This window comes from Molossus molossus, unplaced genomic scaffold (genome assembly GCF_014108415.1).
Source record: "Molossus molossus isolate mMolMol1 unplaced genomic scaffold, mMolMol1.p scaffold_m16_p_15, whole genome shotgun sequence".
NCBI classification, from domain to species: domain Eukaryota; kingdom Metazoa; phylum Chordata; class Mammalia; order Chiroptera; family Molossidae; genus Molossus; species Molossus molossus.
In genome coordinates this window covers 80,867,634-80,889,706 of record NW_023425350.1, presented here as the reverse complement: position 1 = coordinate 80,889,706, position 22,073 = coordinate 80,867,634, and the positions used below count along the sequence as shown (strand labels likewise).

General features: G+C 43.0%; 1 protein-coding gene across 1 annotated transcript in view; it reads right to left on the bottom strand.

Annotated features, from left to right (window-relative positions):
• Nucleotides 1-5,529: 5,529 nt before the first annotated feature.
• CREG2 (cellular repressor of E1A stimulated genes 2) overlaps nt 5,530-22,073 on the bottom strand; it is a 42,453-nt gene continuing 25,909 nt past the window's right edge. The window contains exons 3-4 of the mRNA XM_036263623.1: nt 6,578-6,691; nt 5,530-5,677 (exon numbers count right to left, since the gene is read on the bottom strand). Coding sequence (XP_036119516.1) covers nt 5,530-5,677; nt 6,578-6,691 — 262 coding nt within the window. The remainder of the gene's footprint in view (nt 5,678-6,577; nt 6,692-22,073) is intronic.

Below are 22,073 nucleotides of genomic sequence, written 5' to 3'. Positions count from 1 at the left end.
AGTTTCTGGGGTTTAAAAAAATATTTTTTCTTGATTAACTTTTAGAGAGGGAAGGAAAGAGATACACAAACATTGGCGAGAGAGAACACTGATTGGCTGCCTCCTGCATGCTCCCTACTGGACATTGGGCCCACAACCTGGGCATGTACCCTGACTAGGAATCAAACCCGTGACCTCTTGGTGAATGGGTCAACGCTCAATCAGTTAGCCACTCTAGTTGGGCTTTTTAAAATTATTATTATTTTTTTTAATATTCATTCAAGCATATTTTTCCATTTATCTTCAGATAAAGTGGGAAGCTGAGAGAGAGAGAGGGAGAGAGAGAGAGAGAGATGTGAGAGAGACACATCAACGACTACATGCCTCCACCATGACCCCGACTAGGGCCAGGGACCAAACCACAACCAAGGTACATGCCCTTGACCAGAACTGAACCTGTGACTCTTTGATCTGTGGGCTGATGCTCTAACTGCTGAGCCAAACTAGCCAGAACAGGATGTTTCTGTTTTTTAAAATATATTCTTTGGAATTTTCTCTGTAGACAATTATGTCACTTGTAAACAGAGATACTTTTATTTTTTCTTTGCAATCATATGCATTTTATTGAGTTTTTTAAACTTATCTTTATTGTTGAATGTATTACAGATGTCCCCCCTTTTCTCCCCATTGTCCCCCTTCTCCCCAATTCCACTCCCCTCCAGCTTTCCCCACACCATTGTCAGTGTCTATTCTTTATGCATATATGCACAGAAGTTCTTTGGTTTATCTCATCTTGCCCTCCCTCCCGCCTTCCCTTTGAGGTTCATCAGTCTGACAACCAATTTGTACTTCTTAATTCCTTTATATTTTTCACCCATTCCCCCAGCACTCACCCATCTGGCAATCAACAAAATGTTCTCTGTATCTATGAGTCTGTTTCTGTTCTTCTTGCTCATTTTGTTTATAGATTAAATTGTTAATAAATATATATTAATTGCCATTTTATTGTTTATATTTTTGTTCTTATTCTCCTTCAAGAAAACCCTTCAACATTTCATATAATACTGGTTTGGTGGTGATGAACTTCTTTAGCTTTTTCTTGTCTGGGAAACTCTTGATATGGCCGCCACCAATTCTAAATGATAGCTTTGCAGGATAGAGTAGTCTTGGTTGCAGGTCATTGCTTTTCATCACCTTGAATATCTCTTGCCATTCCTTTCTGGCCTGCAAAGTTTCTTTTGAGAAATCAGCTGACAGTCTTATGGGAGCTCCTTTGTAGGTTACAGGCTTCTTTTCTATTGCTGCTTTTAACATTCTTTCTTTGTATTTAACCTTTGGCATTTTGATGATGATGTGTCTTGGTTTGGTCCTCTTTGGGTTCATCTTGTTTGGGACTCTCTGTACTTCCTGGACTTGTATGTCTGTTTCCTTCACCAAGTTAGGGAAGTTTTTTTTGTCATTGTTTCAAATAGGTTTTCAATTTCTTGTTTTCTCTCTTCTCCTTCTGGAACCCCTATGATGTGAATGTTGGCACGTCTGAAGTTGTCCCAGAGGATCCTTACACTATCCTCATTTTTTTGGATTCTTTCTTCTTTTTGATGTTCTGATTACGTGTTTTTTGCTTCCTTATATTCTAAATCAATGGTTTGCTTCTTGTTTTTACCTACTCTATAATTGATTCCCTTTAAATTATTTTTTATTTTAGTTAATGCATTCTTCGTTTCTGACTGGTCCTTTTTTACGTTGTTGATGTTCTCACTAAGTTCCTTGAAGGTTTCACTAAGTCCCTTGAATGTTTCACCAAGTTCCTTGAGCAACGTTATAATTTGTTTTCTGAACTCTGCATCTGATTGGTTGCTTTTCTCCATTTTGTTTAATTCTCTTTTTGGAGTTTTGTTCTTTTTTTTCATTTGGGACATGTTTCTTTGCCTCCTCATTTCAGCTGCTTTCCTAAGATTGTTTCTATGTATTAGGTAAAGTTGCTATGTCTCCTAGGCTTTGTAGGGTGGCCTATTGTTGTAGGTGTCCTGTAGGATCCAGTGACACAGCCTCCATGATCATCCCAGCTGGGCCCTTGAGGGGCACCTGTGGTGTGGACTGTATACCTTTCTGTTTTAATTGAGTCTTGATTGCTTTTGGCACATCAATGGGAGGGATATACTCAGGTTGATCAGCTATAAGAACTAGCTGTGCACACTGACCTCAGGCCTCTGACTACCTTGAATGATCAGTTGTGTAGGGGCCACCACACAGAGCAAGACTTACTTTATCAGGACTCTGGTACACACTGAGTCTGCTCACTGAGTGTGTCACTTGTGGAGGTGGTTGGGTGGTGGTGTTTCAATGTGGTCTGAAGCTGTCCACTGGATGTGCTGGCTCTGGGGCAAGGTTAGCCACTGCCTGTGTTCTATCTGGGCCCACCAGGCTTAAGCAGCAAAGCAGTCTGCAGATGGATGCTTTTTGTGCTGGGCTTGAGGGTGCCCAGGAAAAGCCAAGTTATGAACCAAGGCTGGCTGCTTCTAGTGCCAGGCCTGGAGCTACTTAATGAGAAGTATGGCGCTCGCTGAGACCAGATGATGTTTGTTTGAGAGATTTTAGGAAATCTGAAGCAGGATCCAACACAGGCCAGTCCTATGGTAAAGCCTTTGGAAACAGCTTGGGTGAGCCCGAAAGTTGGGTGGGGCGGGGCCTCAGGGAATCACCAGGGTGGGGCAAACAGTGTGAGCCAGGTTGCTGGAGTCCCAGATATGGCAGCTGTCTGCCGTTGTAGGGAAAGGCTCAGCAAAGGAACATCAGCTTCTGCCAGAACATCGGTCCAGAAGAAAGCTGCCTCTCCTCCTCGTCCTGAGGCCAAACAGATCACTTATTCCTTGTATGTCTCTGGTGCCACTCAAGCTGCCTCCCCTCTAAGCTTATAGGGAGCATGTCCATGTAAGTCCGTGCATGGGCCCTTTAAGAAGAGCTGCCTGTGGTTCCTGCAGCCTCAGCCTCCCTGAGCCTCAGTTCCCACTGGTTTTCCAACCTGAAGTTATGGGGATTCTCTTCCTGGCACTGGAGCCCTGAGCTGGGCTCCTGGTGTGGGACAGGAACCCATCACTCCTCAGGGAGGCCCTTCCCAGCTGAGGTGTCCTCCTGATTTTTATCCACCACACATGGGTGTGGACCAAGCCGTCTGCTTTTGATCTTCCTACCAGTCTCGGTGTGGCTGCTTCTGCTACTTTAATTTTGTAGTTGTAAGACTTCCATTTAGCTCGATGTCAGGCAACTCTGAATGATGGTTTTGTTGTAGTTTAGTTATAATTTTCATGTGGTTGTGAGAGGAGGCAATACTGTGTTTACCTATGCTACTATCTTCACCGGAAGTCCATTTTATTGATTTCTTGCCTTATTGCTGTCTAGAACTTCCAGTATAGCCTTTAAAATTTTTGTCAATGTAAATGTCTGAAGATTTGCTGAAACTTACTGCCCTGAATGGGGCCCATCAACCTCAAACAGATGCAGTTCCAACATTCTTCTTAATCGTCTCACCTGTTCAGATTTAATTTTCTGTTATTCATGTAAATAACTGTGAATATTCCTCAGTGGTTATAAATGGCATTTATACTACAAAGCCCCTCAAAGCAACAGGGTGGCCTTTAAAGAGCTGAGTGGAGCCTGATTGTGAACGCACATGTAGACAGGAGCCAGCCCCTGCGGGGACGATGTGGTGTGTGTGTCAGTTTTCACTTCTTACCTCTAACGTGGGGTTAACAATAATTTTAAACTCTGAAAATATGAAATATCCTCAGTTACCTTATTCTTACACATTGAAATTACTATTATTAGGACTTCTTGAGAATTGGCTCTTGAAAGTTCTGTGCATTTTACTATGATTTTGGTAATAGGCACTTAAAGATATTTGGAGAACTCAAACTCTCTTTATGGCTTAATTTTGTAAAAAAAAAAAAAAAGTATAGCCATTAATAACACTTTTATTTACTTAAAATGTATATTTTCTATATACAGTGATATGATGTGCCTTTATGTTATACAACACACCTAGCCCACCAAAGAGGGCTTATAACCATTGTAGAAATACAGAAAACTGGCTACTGTAGATGCTTTGTGATGTCAATATAAGAGGTCTTAGATGTGTACATAAGTACAATATAGTTTCTTGCAAATACCAAGAGCTTATGAATATAATTTGTAGAAAATTTAAAATTTTTAGCAAGAATCAAATTTCAGAGTCCTCCTCCCACCTTTTACTTTTTTGCTGAAAGCAATTAGATCATCTTCAGGCAGGTTAGTCATCGTTCTACTGATTTGCCTGTTTCCATGACTACCTGTGCACTCCAATAACTCTTGTTCTTATTTATTTATTTATTTTAATGTTGGAAGTATTACAGATGTCCCCCTTTTCTTCTCCATTGACCCCCTCCTCCCCGCTCTCACCCCCCTCCTTGTTTTATTCTTAAAACTGGAAATCTGCACTGGCCAGTTTGGCTTAGTTGTTGGAGCCCACAGACCAGAGAGTCCCGGGTTCTGTTTCTGCTAGGGGCACGTACCAAACAAAAACAAAAACTGGAAATCTCCTAGGTACCACTGCATCCATCCCTTGTGTGCAGTGAGAGCTGGAGTCTGACCTCGGGATGTTGACTTAGCCTCTCTGAGCTTCAGTTTTCTTGTCTGCAAATGGCATTGATAATATACATCTCACTGACTGTAAGGCTTAAATGAGATGACCCCGTCAAGGGCCTGGCCTGAGGCCTGGCAGGGAGCATGCCTTCAGTTACTGACCTCTTTCCTTCCTCCTCCTACATGTTGCCTTTGCTTCCTTCCCACGTTCACCCCTCACCTCTTCTCATTTGCACCTCAGAATAGGTGCTTTTTAAATTTTGGATTCCATTCCTTGAGCTGAAGGAGGAGGGAACCTTCTGTTAGAAGCATTAGTAGTGGGGATGCAGGGAACTTGCTGCTGAAGTTTCCCTTCCTTATTAATGTACCTCTATGGCCTGTTTGCATAGAGTAGGGCTGTGTGCAAAACTCTGTGTCCTCACACGGCTCGTCATGCTACAGTGGGCAAAAAGTCTCCTAAGTGACCAATACATTCTAGCAAGTGTGACTTAATAATGCATTTGCAACCCAGCCCTGCATCCTCACCCAACACGAGGCTGTGGCTCTGGGCTGCTTCGTTCCTTTGTGGTTGCTATGCGCTTCGAGCCAAGACACAACAAACAATAAAAATACTCTCACAATGTAAAGCCACCACACTGTACACACAGGCATGTTTTGTCTTGAAGAGTGGGACCAAAACTGTCTCAACATGTCCCAAACAGGCGAGTCTGGATTGACTACAAGGTAAGTAGGATGATACACGTGTGGAACCTGTGGGAATTAGGGACTTGCAGAGGACCACTTTAATCTCCAGTCTCAGCACAGGGTTCTCATTCTGCTGCGAGGATGGCAGGTTGCTACAGACCTTCCACAGAGAGACAGCAGTCAGCAGCTGTCTGGCAGAATCACTTATAAGATTTCATCTGATGCAAACACTGAGAACTTCTCACGCCGTCAGGCCTTTCTCGGAACTGCTTTGAAATAGTCCTCCCTCGAAATGCCCGATATTCCTCCGTACCACTTCTGAAACCAGATGTGCTCTATTCTCATTTTCATAAAGAACCATGCATACTGACGGGGCCACTTCTTCATAACTGGGTGTCTGTGAGAAGGAAGGACGGGGTGATGAAGCTGCTCTTACCGAGACTGCACCCTCCCAGAGCACAGTTCCAGATTCCTGTGTGTTTGGCCAGGTCACATGGCCCTCCAGACTTCAGGCCTCATTTGGGCTTAAATCTGGTCAAACTAGCCAAGGGCAGAAGCTAAGGGTCAGGGATGGGTGGGGACAGCCTTAGGAAGGCAGGAAACTGTCATTCCCTAGGGTGGCAAACAGCTCAACACTGGAGGCGGGCTCCTGGTTTGAATGATGAGTTGTGAGGTCTCGTGGCCATCACAAGTCCTGGCCTCCTTACCTATCAGGGGGGATGGCAGTGATGGTGCTGAGACCACAGGCTGCATGGTGAGCGAGCAGTCAGGCACACATAAAGCACCTGTGTGGAGGAAGTGCTCAGGCATCGTATTATGCATTTCATCTCTGTTTGAAATGATGAAAGAATTCGGAGTCCATGAATTAAATCTGTTCATGGGAAGGTTTCCATTCCTGTAGCAGGCTTGGAAATGCTGGGCCAATTTGAGAGCCAGCCACAGTGGACAGGGACATCTCTCACATTCTGCCTTCTGCTATTTACTGACTTGACTTTCCCCCCATGCATAGCCCTAAACACATATTGTCCTTAAGGGTAGGGGCTGTGGCTCACTTTTTTAAAAACTTCATGCAAATAAAAATTTTATTTATATCTAAAAATGTTATAAACAAAATCCAAAGTCCAAGTGCAAACTGGAAAAACCACCTAAGACAGCCAGTGCGAGGTTGGCAGTGCTGCCCAAGGGCAGCTCAGACCAGGATTGGCGCCGTCTCAGAGGTGTCGAATGGCACAGCCCTGACCTTGGATCCTCATCACTGTATATTTCTGGGCAAACCAACGTTAAAGCACATACAAACCTTGAAAACATGGCTTGTTTGGCAAATTCTACTTCTTCTGAAGACACTGCAATCATCTGGCCAGTTAGTGTCAGCCGGGCACATCGAGGGTCTTCTGGTTCAACGACATTTTTTCTGCATTTGAAGAACATTTTTCATCTATTAAAATGATGATAGAACATCAGCTGGAAATACTGAGGATTTTATTAGAAATTGAAAATAAAATAAAAGAGAAAAAAAGTAACAACAGATTCTGATTTTTAAAAGTTGTCCATTGTTTCTGGACCTGGTGGGCCCAGCACGCCCCCTGGAGCAGTTGTCCTGGCTGTGAGAAGGGCCGTTAGCATGGAGCGCCTCACTGTGCACAGGTAAAGGGCGTCTCAGCCACGGCCTTGGAATGGAGGGCCGTCGGGCCCCGTCCTCGGGGTCTGCATCAGTCAGGCCGGCTGATGTGCACCGGACTCGGGCTGCTCAGGGGAGCACAGGACGGGATGCCGTGGCCAAAGGTAGCTGCTATACTGTCCCCTTTTACAGATGAAGAAATTGTGCCTTAGCTGGTTTATGTGACCTGCTTAACATCACACCGTGAAGTTAATGGCAGGGCAGATTCTGCCCCAGCTTGGTGAGCTTCACAAAAGTTCAGCCTCCTGGGGCTTTCCAACTCCACGGCCCCCAGCCTTGGTCAGAGCACGCCTGGCTTTGCCACACCCCCAACAACAGGCCATGGCTTTCAGTGTCAGTTTTTCTCAAAAGAACCGCGGTTCCCCTTATCCACAGTTTTGCCTTCTGTGATTTCAGTTACCTATCATCAACAATGATCTAAAATATCAAATGGGAAATTCCAGAAATAAATAAAGCCTACGTTTTAAATTGCAAGTGTTACAAGTAGCATCATGAAGCCTCCTGCGCTCCTGCTCTATCCTGCTCCGGAGGCACCACCCCCTTGGCCCCGCGTCTCCCTGCTCTGCACTGGCTGCGGTGAGGCCCTGGTTCCTGGACCTGTGGCTTAGAGCTCGGCTGCAGGCCCACGCACTCACTGGGGGCCTGGAATGCATTGCCCTCGGGTCACTGGGGACGACTATATAAAGGGTTGTTTTTCTTTCTTTTAAAAAAAATCTTTACCTGAAAATGGCAGCAGAGTGAACGGAAGCTATACACACAATCTCCCAGAACCAAACTGGAATTACAACTATAACACAGACAAATCGACGGGAAAAACCAACAGAAAAGCAGGTTGCGAGGACCATATAACCAGGGACACTGACTCCATCCTGGTAGGCTTGCGAAGGCACGAGACAGGGGCTGGGAGGCCACAGTCAGCAGCTCAGCAACAGCCTCAGCAGTGAACAGCGCCCTCGGGTTACACTCCTAGGCAGCTCCACAGTGCAGAGCCGGGAGAGGCTAAAACAGCCACAGCCACTCACCTTGGGCTCCGGCAGAGGGAGGGCAGACTGGACTGAAACTGTGTTGGGACACTCGGAATTTGGAGGGCACGCAGAGCTTTTGCTGAGTTGCTGCCACGCAGGACGGTGGCCACATTGCTCCTTCCCAGGGCTCTGAGGAGAGGCAGCAGCCCCTCCATCGGAGATCCAACCCCACCATGTGGGCCATTGAAGTGCTAATTGAGGCTCATTAACAACCAGCATCTGCCCCACCCTCGTGAAATCCCCTTATGCTGAGCACCTGAGGGAGTTTTTCAATCAACTGACAATCCATAGCTCATCAAGTAACCTCCACTGCTAGCCTCCAGGCAAAAAGATACAGGATAACAGTACCTTTCCTGGGCTAGCAACTTTAACCAGGAAAGTAAGACTTGACAGTGGTGTTTAACGTGAGTCCTCCCTCGCTCATCTAAACCCAGGAGAGGGAGCCACAAAAAGCAGAAAACCAACACCCACAGGGAAAACTTGACAGGCTCCAAAGCCCACAGTGATAGCCAAAATGGTGAAACACAGAAACAGAAGCCAAATGAAAGAGTAAGAGACATCCACCGAAGATGAGATCAATGTGGAACAATTAGGCATGTTAACAGAGCTAGAATTCAGAGCCATGATCTTGAGGAAGCTGAACAGCATGAGTAAGGACATAGAGACACTGAAAATAAGCCAATTGGAAATGAAAAACCAACAAGAAGAAATAAAAAATGACATATCCGAAATGAAAAACACATTGGAAGGTTTAAAAAGCAGAGTAGAGGAAGCTGAGGACGAGATCAGTAAATTAGAAGACAGGGTAGAAAAAATCAACCAATCAGAAAAACATAAAGCAAAAACGATTAAAAAACAGGAAGACAGCTTAAGAGAACTGTGGGACAACTGGAAACGTAATAATATTCGCATCATAGAAGTCCCTGGAGAAGAAGAAAATGAGCAAGGGATAGAGAATATATTCAAAAAAATAGTGACAGAAAACTTCACTAATTTGGTGAAGGAAGAAGGCATTCAAGTTCAAAAAGCACAGAGAGCCCAAAGTAAGAAGAACCCAAACAGGCCCACACCAAGACACATAGTAATTAAAATGCCAAAAATTAAAGACAAAGAGAGAATCCTAAAAGCACCAAGAGATAAGCAACAGGTTACCTACAAAGGAAATCCTATAAGACTCTCAGCTGACTTCTCACAAGAAACACTACAGGCCAGAAGGGAATGGCATGAAGTAATCAAGGTCATGAAAAACAAGAATCTGAATCCAAGACTACTCTAACCAGCAAGGCTATCATTCAAATTGGAAGGTCAAATAAAGAGCATCCCAGACAAAAAAAAGGCTAAGGGAATACATTAGCACCAAACCAGCACTGCAAGAAATGTTAAAAGGACTCCTGTAATTAGCAGGAAAAATGGGATGAAAAATAGAACCACACTAAAGGAAAATGGCAATAAATAAGTACATATCAATAATCACCTTAAATGTAAATGAATTGAATGCTCCCATCAAAAGACACAGAGTAGCTGATTGGATAAGAAAGCATGACACATCTATATATTGTTTACAAGAGACCCACCTCACAACAAAAGACTCATATATGTTGAAAGTGAAGGGATGGAACAAAATTTTCCAAGCAAATGGAAAGCAAAAAGAAGCTGGGATAGCAATACTCATATCTGATAAAATAGATTTCAAAATGAAGGCCATAACTAGAGACAAAGACGGCCACTACATAATATTAAAAAGATTCATCCAACAAGAAGATATAACCTTGATAAACATATATGCACCCAATATAGGAGCACCAAAATATATTAAAAATCTTCTGGAGGACTTCAAAGGAGAAATTGACAGCAATACAGTCATAGCAGGGGACTTCAACACCCTGTTGACAGCACTGGATAGATCCTCTAGACAAAAAATTAGCAAGGAAACAGAGATGCTAAATGAAGTACTAGACCAAATGGATTTAATAGATATCTACAGAGAATTACACCCCAAAACTACAGAATACACATTCTTCTCAAGTGCACATGGGACATTCTCAAAGATAGACCACATGATAGGACACAAACTAAATCTCTACAAGTTCAAGAAGATTGAAATCATATCAAGCATCTTCTCAGATCACAATGGCATGAAACTAGAAATCAATTGGAACAAGAACATGCAAAGACATTTCAACACATGGATGCTAAATAGCATGTTATTAAACAATGAATGGGTTACCAAGGAAATCAAGGAGAAATTAAAAACTTCCTGGAAACCAATGAAAATGAACACACAACAACACAAAATCTTTAGGATGCAACCAAAGCAGTTCTGAGAGGGAAGTTCATAGTACTACAGGCCTACCTCAAGAAACAAGAAAATTTTCTAATTGACTGTCTAACCTCACAACTTAAAGAATTAGAAAGCAAACAAAAGAAAACCCCAGAGCAAGTAGAAGAAAGGAAATAGTAAAGATCAGAGCAGAAATAAATGACAGATACCAAAAAAAAAAAAAAAAGCAATTCAAAGGATCAATGAAACAAAGACCTGGTTTTTCGAAAAGATACACAAGATCGATGGACCCTTAGCTAGACTCACCAAGAAACAAAGAGAGAGAACCCAAATACACAAAATAAGAAATGAAAGAGGAGAAGTAACAACGAACACCACAGAAATACAAAAGATTGTTAACAGCTATTATGAATAACTACATGGCAACAAATTCGACAATCTAAGCGAAATGGACAAATTTCTAGAAACACACAGTCCCAAAACTGGACCTGGAAGAGATAGAAAACTTGAACAGACCAATAACAACTAAGGAAATTGAAGAGGTAATCAAGACTCTCCCAGCAAACAAAAGCCCAGTCCCAGATGGCCACACGGGGAGATTTACCAAACATTCAAAAAAGAACTAACACCCATTCTCCTGAAACGATTTCAAAAAATTCAAGAAGAAGGAAGACTTCCAAAGACGTTCTATGAGGCTAGCATAATTCTAATTCCAAAACCAGAATAAGACACTACAAAGAAGGAAAACTACAGGCCAATATCCCTGATGAACATAGACGACAAAATCCTGAACAAAATACTAGCAAATTGGATCCAGCAATGCATCAAAAAAATTATTCACCATGACCAAGTGGGATTCATTCCAGGAATGCAAGGCTGGTACAATATTCGCAAATCAATAAATGTGATACACTACATAAACAAAATGAAGAATAAAACCACATGATCATATCAATAGATGCTGAAAAAGCATTCGACAAAATCCAGCATCCATTTCTGATAAAAACGCTCAGCAGTGTGGGAATAGAGGGATCATATCTCAACATATTAAAGGCCATATATGAAAGACCTACAGCCAACATCATACTTGATGGGCAGAAACTAAAAACATTTCCATTAAGAACAGGAACAAGACAGGGATGTCCACTTTCGCCACTCTTATTTAACATAGTACTGGAAGTCTTAGCCACAGCAATCAGACAGGAAGAAAAAATAAAAGGGATCCAAATTGGAAAGGAGGAAGTGAAACTGCCATTATTTGAAGATACATGATATTATACATAGAAAACCCTAAAGACTCCATCAAAAACCTACTAGAGTTAATAAATGAATTTGGCAAAGTAGCAGGATACAAAATTAACGTCAAGAAATCGACAGCATTCTTGTACATCAATGATGAACTCACTGAAAGAGAAACTGTAAAAACAATCCCATTTACCATCGTGCCAAAAAAATTAAGATACCTAGGAATAAACTTAACCAAAGAAGTAAAGGACCTATTTGCAGAAAACTACAGGACATTGAAAAAAGAAATAGAGGAAGATATAAAAAAATGGAAGCACATACTCTGTTCATGGATTGGAGAATTAACATCATTAAAATGACCTTACTACCCAAAGCAATCTATAGATTCAATGCAATCCCTATGAAAATACCAATGACATATTTCACAGAACTAGAACAAATACTTCAAAAGTTCATATGGAACAAAAAAAGTCCCCGAATAGCCACAGCAATTTTGAAAAAGTAGGACAAAGTAGGTGGGATCACAATACCAGATATCAGGTTATACTACAAAGCGACTGTAATCAAAACAGCCTGGTACTGGCACAAGAACAGGCATATAGACCAGTGGAACAGAACAGAGAACCCAGAAATGGACCCAAGGCAATATGCTCAATTAATATTTGACAAAGGTGGCAGGAGCATAGAGTGGAGTAAAGACAGCCTCTTTAATAAATGGTATTGGGAAAATTGGACAGCTACATGTAAAAAAAATAAACTAGACCATCAACTTACACCATACACAAAAATAAACTCAAAATGGATAAAAGACTTAAATGTGACCCGTGAATCCATAAAAATTCTAGAAGAAACTGTAGGCAACAAAATTTCTGACATCATACGGAGCAGAATTTTCTCTGATACATCACCTAAGGCAACAGAAACAAAGAAAAAATTGAACACATGGGACTACATCAAACTAAAAAGCTTCTGCACAGCAAAAGAAACAATCATCAAAATGGAAAGGCACCCACTGTATGGGAGAACATCATTGCCAATGATATATCAGATAAGGAGTTAATTTCCAATATATATAGAGTGCTCCTACAACTCCACAAAAGGAAGACAAGAAACCCAATTAAAAAATGGGCAGAGGAGCTGAATAGACACCTCTCCAAACAGGACATACAAATGGCCAAGAGACATATGAAGAAATGCTCAACATCACTAATCATCAGAGAGATGCAAATTAAAACAACAATGAGGTATCACCTCACACCTGTCAGAATGGCCGCCATCAACAAATCATCAAACAACAAGTGTTGGCGAGGGTGTGGAGAAAAGGGGACTCTAATACACTGCTGGTGGGAATGCAGACTGGTGCAGCCGCTATGGAAAACAATATGGTGCTACCTCAAAAAATTAAAAATTGAACTTCCATTTGACCCAGTGATCTCACTGCTGGGAATATACCCTAAGAAGCCTGAAACACCAATCAGAAAGAATATATGTACCCCCATGTTCATAGCAGCACTATTTACAATAGCTAAGATCTGGAAACAGCCCAAGTGTCCACCGGTAGACGAATGGATAAAAAAGCTGTGGTACATATACACAATGGAGTACTATGCAGCGGTAAGAAAGAAAGATCTCTTATCCTTTGAGACGACATGGAGGGACCTGGAAAGTATTTTCCTAAGTGAAACAAGCCAAGCAGAAAAAGACAAATACCACATGATCTCACTTATATACGGAATATAATGAACATAACAGTCTGAGGAATACAGTAGACCCAGACACATGGAAGTAGGGCACAGACTGACATCCCTCAGAAGAGGGGATGAGGGGTGGGGGGTGGGAAGAGATAAACCACAGAACTTATATGCATGTATGCATGACCAATGGACATGGACAACTAAGCCGGGGACAGGGTGGAGGGGGGGTAGGGTGGGGGGTGCCAATGGGGTAAAAAGGTAAAATATATGTAACAAAAAAATAAATAAAAATTAATTTTAAAAAAAAAAAAAAAAAAAAAAAAGCTGTGGTACATTTACACAATGGAGTACTATGCAGCGGTAAGAAAGAAAGATCTCATATCCTTTGAGACTACATGGAGGGACCTGGAGAGTATTATGCTAAACAAAATAAGCCAGTCAGAGAAAGACAAATATCACATGATCTCACTTATTTGTAGAATATAATGAACAAAATAATCTATCAAAATAGATCTAAAAACATAGAAGTAGGTAACAGATTGACAAACCTCAGAGGAAGGAAGATGGGGGAGAAGTGGGAAGAGATAAACCAAAGAACTTATATGCATATATGCACAACTAATGAACATAGACATTAGGCTGGGTAAGCAGGACGGGGGTGGGGACACGAAGAAGGGGGTCAAGGGGGGATAAAAAGGGGTCATCTGTAATACTTTCAACAATGAAAGAAGAAAAAGAAATAAAGAAATAAGGAAATAAGGAAATAAAGAAATAAATAAAGAAAGAAAGAAAGAAAGAAAGAAAGAAAGAAAGAAAGAAAGCTTATTCTCAATCATCGTATTGCACTGAAATTTTGAGACAGGTACACCTGCTAAGCAAAGCATATGTTTTGTTTATACTTAAGGAACTTGTTTTCACCTGTTTAGAAATTTTTCTTTATTAGACATCATGTTGAGCTGTAACAAATAAACCAGAGGACATACCAGATTTTTAAGTAAATTGCTTCATGTGAGAACGTCGTGTCCTCTTTGAAAAGCTTGTAATCTGCTGTTTTTGACATTCCAAAAATATAGTTGCTGAACCAAGAATTTTTCTTGTGAGTTAAGATGAAATGATGATGGGATGCAATCTACATAATAAGTGTAAAAGTTGAATCTATGTTGAACTTTGTAAAAAACCTGAGACAGGAGAAAATAACTGAAAATAGTAAATAGGAACTAAATTTACATATACTAAACCAGACTGTCATCATTTGTACCCAGTTTATTTGTTCGCTATTAAAGCTAATTTCTTCACAGAATTGCTCTGTTGTGAAAGCTATGACATTAGCACTTACAAAAGTAAGAGTTTACAGACTGACATCCCTCAGAAGAGGGGGTGGGGGGGTGGGAAGAGATAAACCACAGAACTTATATGCATGTATGCATGACCAATGGACATGGGCAACTAAGCCGGGGACGGGGCGGGGGTGGGGTGGGGAGGGGGGTGCCAATGGGGTAAAAAAGGTAAAATATCTGTAACAAAAAAAACAAAAAATTAAAAAAAAAGAGTTTATAGAATAATACATTACATTTAAATAGGGAAGGTTTGTTTCTGTGCTGGTGGTGGTTACATTTAAATAAGTCAATAGAAAGCTTTTCATTTACACAGTGGACAACCCAGCTAAACCCAGTGTAACTTCTATCACTTAGACAGGACAATGCCCACCCCACAGATGTCTGCATCCTAAACTCTGGAACATGTGTCGCTTGGAACTGTGTCGCTTCATGGCAGAGGGGAATCAAGGTTGACAGTCAGCTAACTGGGAGAGGGAGACTGTTCTGGGTCACGGCTGGGCCCACAGTGGTCACAGGAGCCCTTCAAGTGGAAGAGGGGCAAAGCCTGTGGAGGGATGTGTGTGAGAAAGACTCAAAGTGCTGAGCTGGCTCTGAGGATCCCAGGGGCACGGGCCAGAGCACGCGCCGCCTTCAGGAGCTGGAAAGACAAGAAGATGGATTCTCCCCTGAAAAGGAATGAGGCCCTGCCTAGACCTTGGATTTCACCTAGTGATACTGTTTCAGACTTCTGACCTCTAGAACTGTCACCTAATTAATTTGTGTTGTTTTAAGCTACTAAGTTGTGGCCATTTTTTTTCAGCGGCACCAGGCAACTCAGACGTCATCAGTAGGGAGTTGGACCTCAGGCCTACCCTCAGTCACGTGACATAACGGAGGTCACTGGCAGGGCTGTCCGAAATGGTCAGTGGTGCGACGGCGGCCAGGAAGGAGGATGCTGTGCACTTGGGGACCTGATCAATAGCTTCCAACTTAGGAGAACCTACTTGGGTGGAGAGAGGCTCCCTTCTTGGCGACACAGTGAATCTTATTTAGGCATCCACTTCTCTGTCCCACAGCTTCAGGGCACCTCAGCCTGTCCCCAGATCCCGAAGGCTGGGTTATCGAAACCACACGGCATATCCCAGTCCTTGGCCACAGTGATGGGTGCAGAGATTGGCATGACGGCAAAGCTGGTCACGAAAGCCCCAGAAGTTACATGCTGGGGACTGGGGACCAGCAGCCCCCTTCTCCTCTGCATCTCCCTGGAGAGGTGCTCGCTTTTGCTGGACACAAACAGGGAGCGTGTTTACCTGGAAGTTGCCGGCACCACACTGGGTCACAAGCAGGCCACCCTTAGGATGAAGCAGACACTGGAGAAGGCAGGGAGGAGAGATGGGAAAGTCTCATTTTGACTGACGGTGCAGAGCCCCTAAGAAAAGCCCGCCAGGGACTTTCAGATACGTAAACTGTAAGTTTCTTTAATTCTCTAAGCAGTTCTGAGCTTGTTGACCTCTTCCTTGCAAAGAGAGGTCTGCACCAACGGGGCTTCACGGTTCTGGGACTGCCTCACTGTCAGCGTGGTCACAAGGGTGAGCACGCTGTCCTCAGTGCAGGCGTCAGTCACGCTGCAGCGTGTGAATGCAGCACACGGTTCCCAGAGGCCTGTGCTACCGAATGCAAAGCAAGGGTGGCCTGCACAACGTTCACATTCACACATTTCCTTGAGATGAGACTGTGCACCGCTTGTTGGGAACAGTTCTCCATGAGCCTCTCATGTTTCTGAACATCTTGTGAGCAGAGGACCATCTTTTCACAAACATATTCATAGAGCAAACAGCCTTGGAAGATGAAGTGTCCCCTGTGGAGCGGAGGGCAGGCTTGTCCTGTCCAGCAGGGTGGAGACACTGTATCCACCTGGGGCAAAGGGCAGACAGGATTTCCCTCCATTACACAAGATTTGGTTCTCTAGGCTCAGGGCCCCTCTCCTGTAAGGCAGCCCACTGCGCGCACAGATGTCACCTGGCCCTGTTTGAATCACCCTGTGGGAGTTGGGACCCGGGGGACCTCCCTGCCATCAAATGCTGCTTGCTCTGGCTACTGCTATACCTGTGAGTAGTAAAACCCTTTGTCTTTGACCCAGGGGTCTTATGTCTTCTGCCAGCACCCGTGAACTGTGGCAGACTGACTTGTTAGTTAAAACCAACAAGGCTAACTTCTTTGCAAATAGGGTAAACTCTTAGATCCTTCACAGTTCTTGACACCATGTAAAAACATTAACTTTGTTTTGGTTGGAATTGAATCACTTTGGAATCAGTGAGGTAAAAATATTTATATCATGCTGATCAGAAGTTCTGACTTCTATCTATTATCTATCTATCTATCTATCTATCTATCTATCTATCTATCTATCTATCTATCATCATCTATCTATCATCTATCATCTATCTATCTATCATCTATCTATCTATCTATCTATCTATCTATCTATCTATCTATCTATCATCTATCTATCAATCATCTATCTATCATCTATCTATCAATCTATCTAACTATCATCTATTTATCATCATCCATCTATCTTTTCAAGTAATAAAAATGGAGAAATAAATTATTTTTAACATGTTTTCTGTTCTTTAGACAAAAATGTTTCATATTACATGGACTATAGAGCAAAATAATGAAAGAGCCCTTACTGGTGCAAAGTTCGAAGTCCACTGGTAGCTTTGCTCCTTCTGGATTGGTCCAGGGCCTCAGGCCATCTGAAGACTGGGATGGGACCACAAAGGGAACTCCTGAACCTCCTCCAGGTCTGTCTGTGTCCCTTGTTCTTGGCTGGGCATTTTGCGCAGCCTCCCAAGATGAAATGCCATCTGCCATTTCCTGACCTCTGACTCTAGCTTAATTCTATTACTTGGCTCCTGATGGAGCAATAAAAACATGCACTATTAAAGAAAAATCACTGACTGCAGCTGGTTTTGAGTCTGGGCGTCTGGCTGTGTTTGGGGTCAAGGGGGTGGTGGTGGGAGTGGAGGGTAGCAATTTGTCTCAGGAAGAGCCCCTCTTGTGTTTAGGAAGCACTTTAATGAGCTTGATTATCAAGGCAAGGCCAGGTCCCCCTCCCCAGTGCACCTGAGGCCAGGGCTCATCTCAACCAGGACAGGCTTCTTCCCCTTGAAAGGCAAGTGGAAATCTGTGGAGCCTCTTCCATGTTACAGCAACTGGGTTGGGTCTTGATTTGCATTTAGTGGACAGGGTCAGGAGTCCTAAATGTCCTGCAATGCTTGGAACTCTCTTGCATAATAAGCTGTCCTAACCCCAGATAAAGCAGAGCCCCTGTGACACCTGCTGGACGTCATCCCTCTGGGATGTAGCCAGTCAGTCAGTAAATTAAGGACAGCAGGACAGAGCAGTGTTTCCCACTCACTACAGACACCCACAGCGGGAGACTTGTGGTGGGGCCACCGCACACTGTAGAATACTTAGCAGCTCCCCAGACTCTGCCCGCGAGCTTGCTGCAGCGGCACTGCCATCAGGCTGTAACAGCCAGCGGTGTCCCCAGACATCGCCTACTGCCCCCAGGGAGGGTCCCAGGCCTCCCATTTGAGATGCCCTGGTGCACATGTAGGTACATTTACAGACTTAGTGGAGGGAGAGGAGAGAGTTTCCTCCATATGGTTTTACATTGTTGAAGAAAAGTGGGTGTTAATAGTGTTGCTATGAAAATACATGTACCTCCATGTTCATAGCAGCACTACTTACAATTTCTAAGATCTGGAAACAGCCCAAGTATTAATAGATGAGTGGATAAAAAAGCTGTGGTACATCTACACAATGGAACACTATGCAGCTATAAGAAAGAAAGATCTTTTACCTTGTCAGAGGACCTGGAGGGACCTGGAGAGTATTATGCTAAGTGAAATAAGCCAACCAGAGAAAGACAAATATCACATGATCTCACTTATTTGTGGAATATAATGAACAAAACAAACTAATGAACAGAATGCACCCGGAGACATGGATGTGGGGTAGAGACTGACAAACCTTAGAGGAGGGTGGTGGTGGTTGGGGGGGAGTTACACCACAGAACTTATATTCGCGTATGCGTAGCCAATAGACATAAACAACTATGCTGCGGGGTGGGGGGATCAGGAGGAGGGTGTCAATGGGGGAAAAAGGAGAACCATCTCTAACAGAAATACATTTATGAATAATAATAAATGTTGGTGTCATAAGCAACTGGGAGAATGGAAGGGGATGAGTAGGTCTGGTGTGAAATGAAGGGGAGTAGGCATGGAATGGAGGCCTGGGAAGAGGACGTACTGGGAAAATGAAGGACGTTCTAGCACTGTTCACAGTGCATGGGAGGATGTTGTCATGAATTTAAAGTGGAGTGTCAACTGGGCCACATGGACCGTCACTGCAATGCTGAGCCATTGGGTGCAGGAACAGAGCAGGAGGAAACAGTTTAACAGGGTCGGTGTAGCCAGGCAGGAGCTCAGAGGAAGAGGGGCAGAGGATGTGCAGATGGTCTTGGGGTGATTACAGAGCTAGACCATGGAATTTAACCCGGGCAAAGAGGAAGGGGAACTAGGAGGCGCTGCCGGGGCCTGAGATGGTGATGGGCGCAAAGGACCAGCTGGCTTCGTGTGGTCCAAGCGTGTTGCGGAAGCGGTACTCAGGCAAGAGCAGTGTGGAGCAGGCCCGGCCTGTGTACGTCAGTGGGTCAGAGCTTCATTCTGTACACTGAAAGGCTGCAGGTTCCATTCCTGGTCAGGGCACATACCTAGGTTGTAGGTTTGATCCCCGTCCTGGTCAAGGCATGTGTAGGAAGCAACCAATTGCTGTGTCTCTCTCACATGAATGTTTCTCTCTCTCTCTCTTCCCTTCCGTCCCTTCCACTCTCTAAAATCAATGAAAAAATATCCTTGTTTGAGGATTAAGAAGAAAAGAAAGAAGAGTGTGGGTAGATGCTCAGAATGGAGATCTGGACGTGGCACATTGGCTACTGAGCCTGGGTGTGGCCATGGGAGTGGCTGGAGAAGCTGAGGAGTGGGCTGGGCTGTCCACATGCTGCTGGGGGTGGGAGGAGGGCAGCAGCCCGGGGGGGGGGGGGGCTTTGTAGCTCCCACCTACTAGTTTCACTTCTGTCCTCCAGGGTCACCCAGAAAAATCCCCTTCTCTGGGCTAGCCTTTCAGATATCTTCAGAAAGCACTCATGTTGTTCTTAAGACATTTTTTTCAGTCTGGCTGTCTTTGGACTTCCTTGTCAATATCCCTGTTAAATTATGGTATAGAGAACTGAGCTTGACGCTCTACCAGATACTATGCAAAGTGGAAGAGGACTGTCTACTCTACCATCCTCTACTCCATCTTTATGAATATTATATTTCAAAAGCATATATATTATAAATAAGTACAATCAAGAGTTTCCCAAAATACTAAAAAGAGCCTTAAAATACATTACCATGTTTTTATCTACACTTGCAAATACATTTAAACTGACTGGTTGAATAATGGCTCCCCCAAAGAAGCCCGCGTCCTAATCCCCAGAATGTGTGAAAGTTACCTTCTGTGGCAAAGGGGACTTTGCAGATGTGATTAAAGGAAGCATGTATGTTGTTATTTCATTCTAATTTTTATTTTACTCAATTTAATTTTAAGTCATACCAGTACAATGCCTTATACTGTTCCAGTTAATTTTTCCCCTACTTTTTTCCACCCTTCTTGGCCCCACTGTCTTGGCTTTGGCTCTTTCTGATAATTTATTATTTATTTATTTTTAAAATTATTTTTTATTAATTTATCTTTGCTACAGATGTTTCTCCATTTCCCCCCATTGATACCCCACCCCCCCACATCCCGTCTCCAGGTTTGTTGTCCACGTCCATTGGATTTGTGTACGTGCATATAAGTTCTGTGGTTTATTTCTTCCCTCCCCCTCCATCCCCTCTTCAGAAGTTTGTCAGACTGTACCCTACTTCTATGTCTCTGAGTCTATTTTGTTCATTAGTTTGCTATGTTCATTACATTCCACAATTAAGTGACATCATGTGATATTTGTCTTTCTCTGCTTGGCTCATTTTGCTTAGGATAATACTCTCCAGGTCCCTCCATGTCATCTCAAAGGATAAGAGATCTTTCTTTCTTACAGCTGCATAGTATTCCATTGTTTATATGTACCACAGCTGTTTTATCCACGCATCCATTGATGGACACATAGGCTGTTTCCAGATATTAGCTATTGTAAATAGTGCTGCTATGAACATAGGGGTACATATATTCTTTCTGATTGGTGTTTCAGGCTTCTTAGGGTATAGTCCTAGAAGTGGGATCATTGGGTCAAATGGCAGTTCAATTTCTAACTTCTTGAGGTAACACCATATTGTTTTTCATAGTGGCTGCACCAGTCTGCATTCCCACCAGCAGTGTACTAGAGTCCCCTTTTCTCCACATTCTCACCAGCACCTGTTGATGATTTGTTGATGGTGGCCATTCTGACAGGTGTGAGGTGATACGACATATGGTTTAATTTGCATCTCTCTAATGATGAGTGACATCGAGCATTTTTTCACATGTCTCTTGGCCATTTGTATGTTCTGTTTAGAGAGGTGTCTCTTTAGGTCTTTTGCCCATTTTTAAATTGGGTTCTTTCTCTTCCTTTTTTTGAGTTGTATGAGTACTCTATATATTTTGGAAATTAACCCCTTATCTGATATATCATTGGCAATTATGCTCTCCCATATAGTGGGCTGCCTTTCCATTTTTTTAAAATTTATTTTTATTTATTTTTTATTTAATTAATTAATTTTTGTAACAGATGTTTATCCTTTTCCCCCCACTGATTCCCCCCTCCCCCTCCCTCTCCCCAGCTGTGTTGTCCATGTCTGTTGTTCATGCATATATGCATATAAGTTCTGTGTTTTATCTCTCCCCCCACCCCTTCTTCTGGGGATAGTCATTCTGTACCCCACTTCCACGTCTCTGGGACTACCCCATTTCTCAGACTGTTATGTTCATTATATTCCACAAATAAATGAGATCATATGATACTTGTCTTTCTCTGTTTGGCTTGTTTCGCTTAGGATGACACTTTCCAGGTCCTTCCATGTCATCTCAAAGGATAAGAGATCTTTCTTTCTTACAGCTGCATAGTACTCCATTGTGTATATGTACCACTGCTTTTTTTATTTTTTATTTTATTTTTTTATTAATTACTTTTTGTTACAGATGTTTATCCTTTTCCCCCCACTGATACCCCCCGCCCCCTCCCTCCCTGCCCTGTCCCCAGCTTTGTTATCCATGGCCATTGTTCATGCATACATGCATATAAGTTCTGTGGTTCATCTCTTCCCCACCACCCCCTCTTCTGGGGATTGTCAGTCTGTACCCCACTTCCACATCTCTGGGACTACCCCATTCCTCAGACTGTTATGTTCATTATATTCCACAAATAAGTGAGATCATATGATACTTGTCTTTCTCTGTTTGGCTTGTTTCACTTAGGATGATACTTTCCAGGTCCCTCCATGTAGTCTCAAAGGATAAGAGATCTTT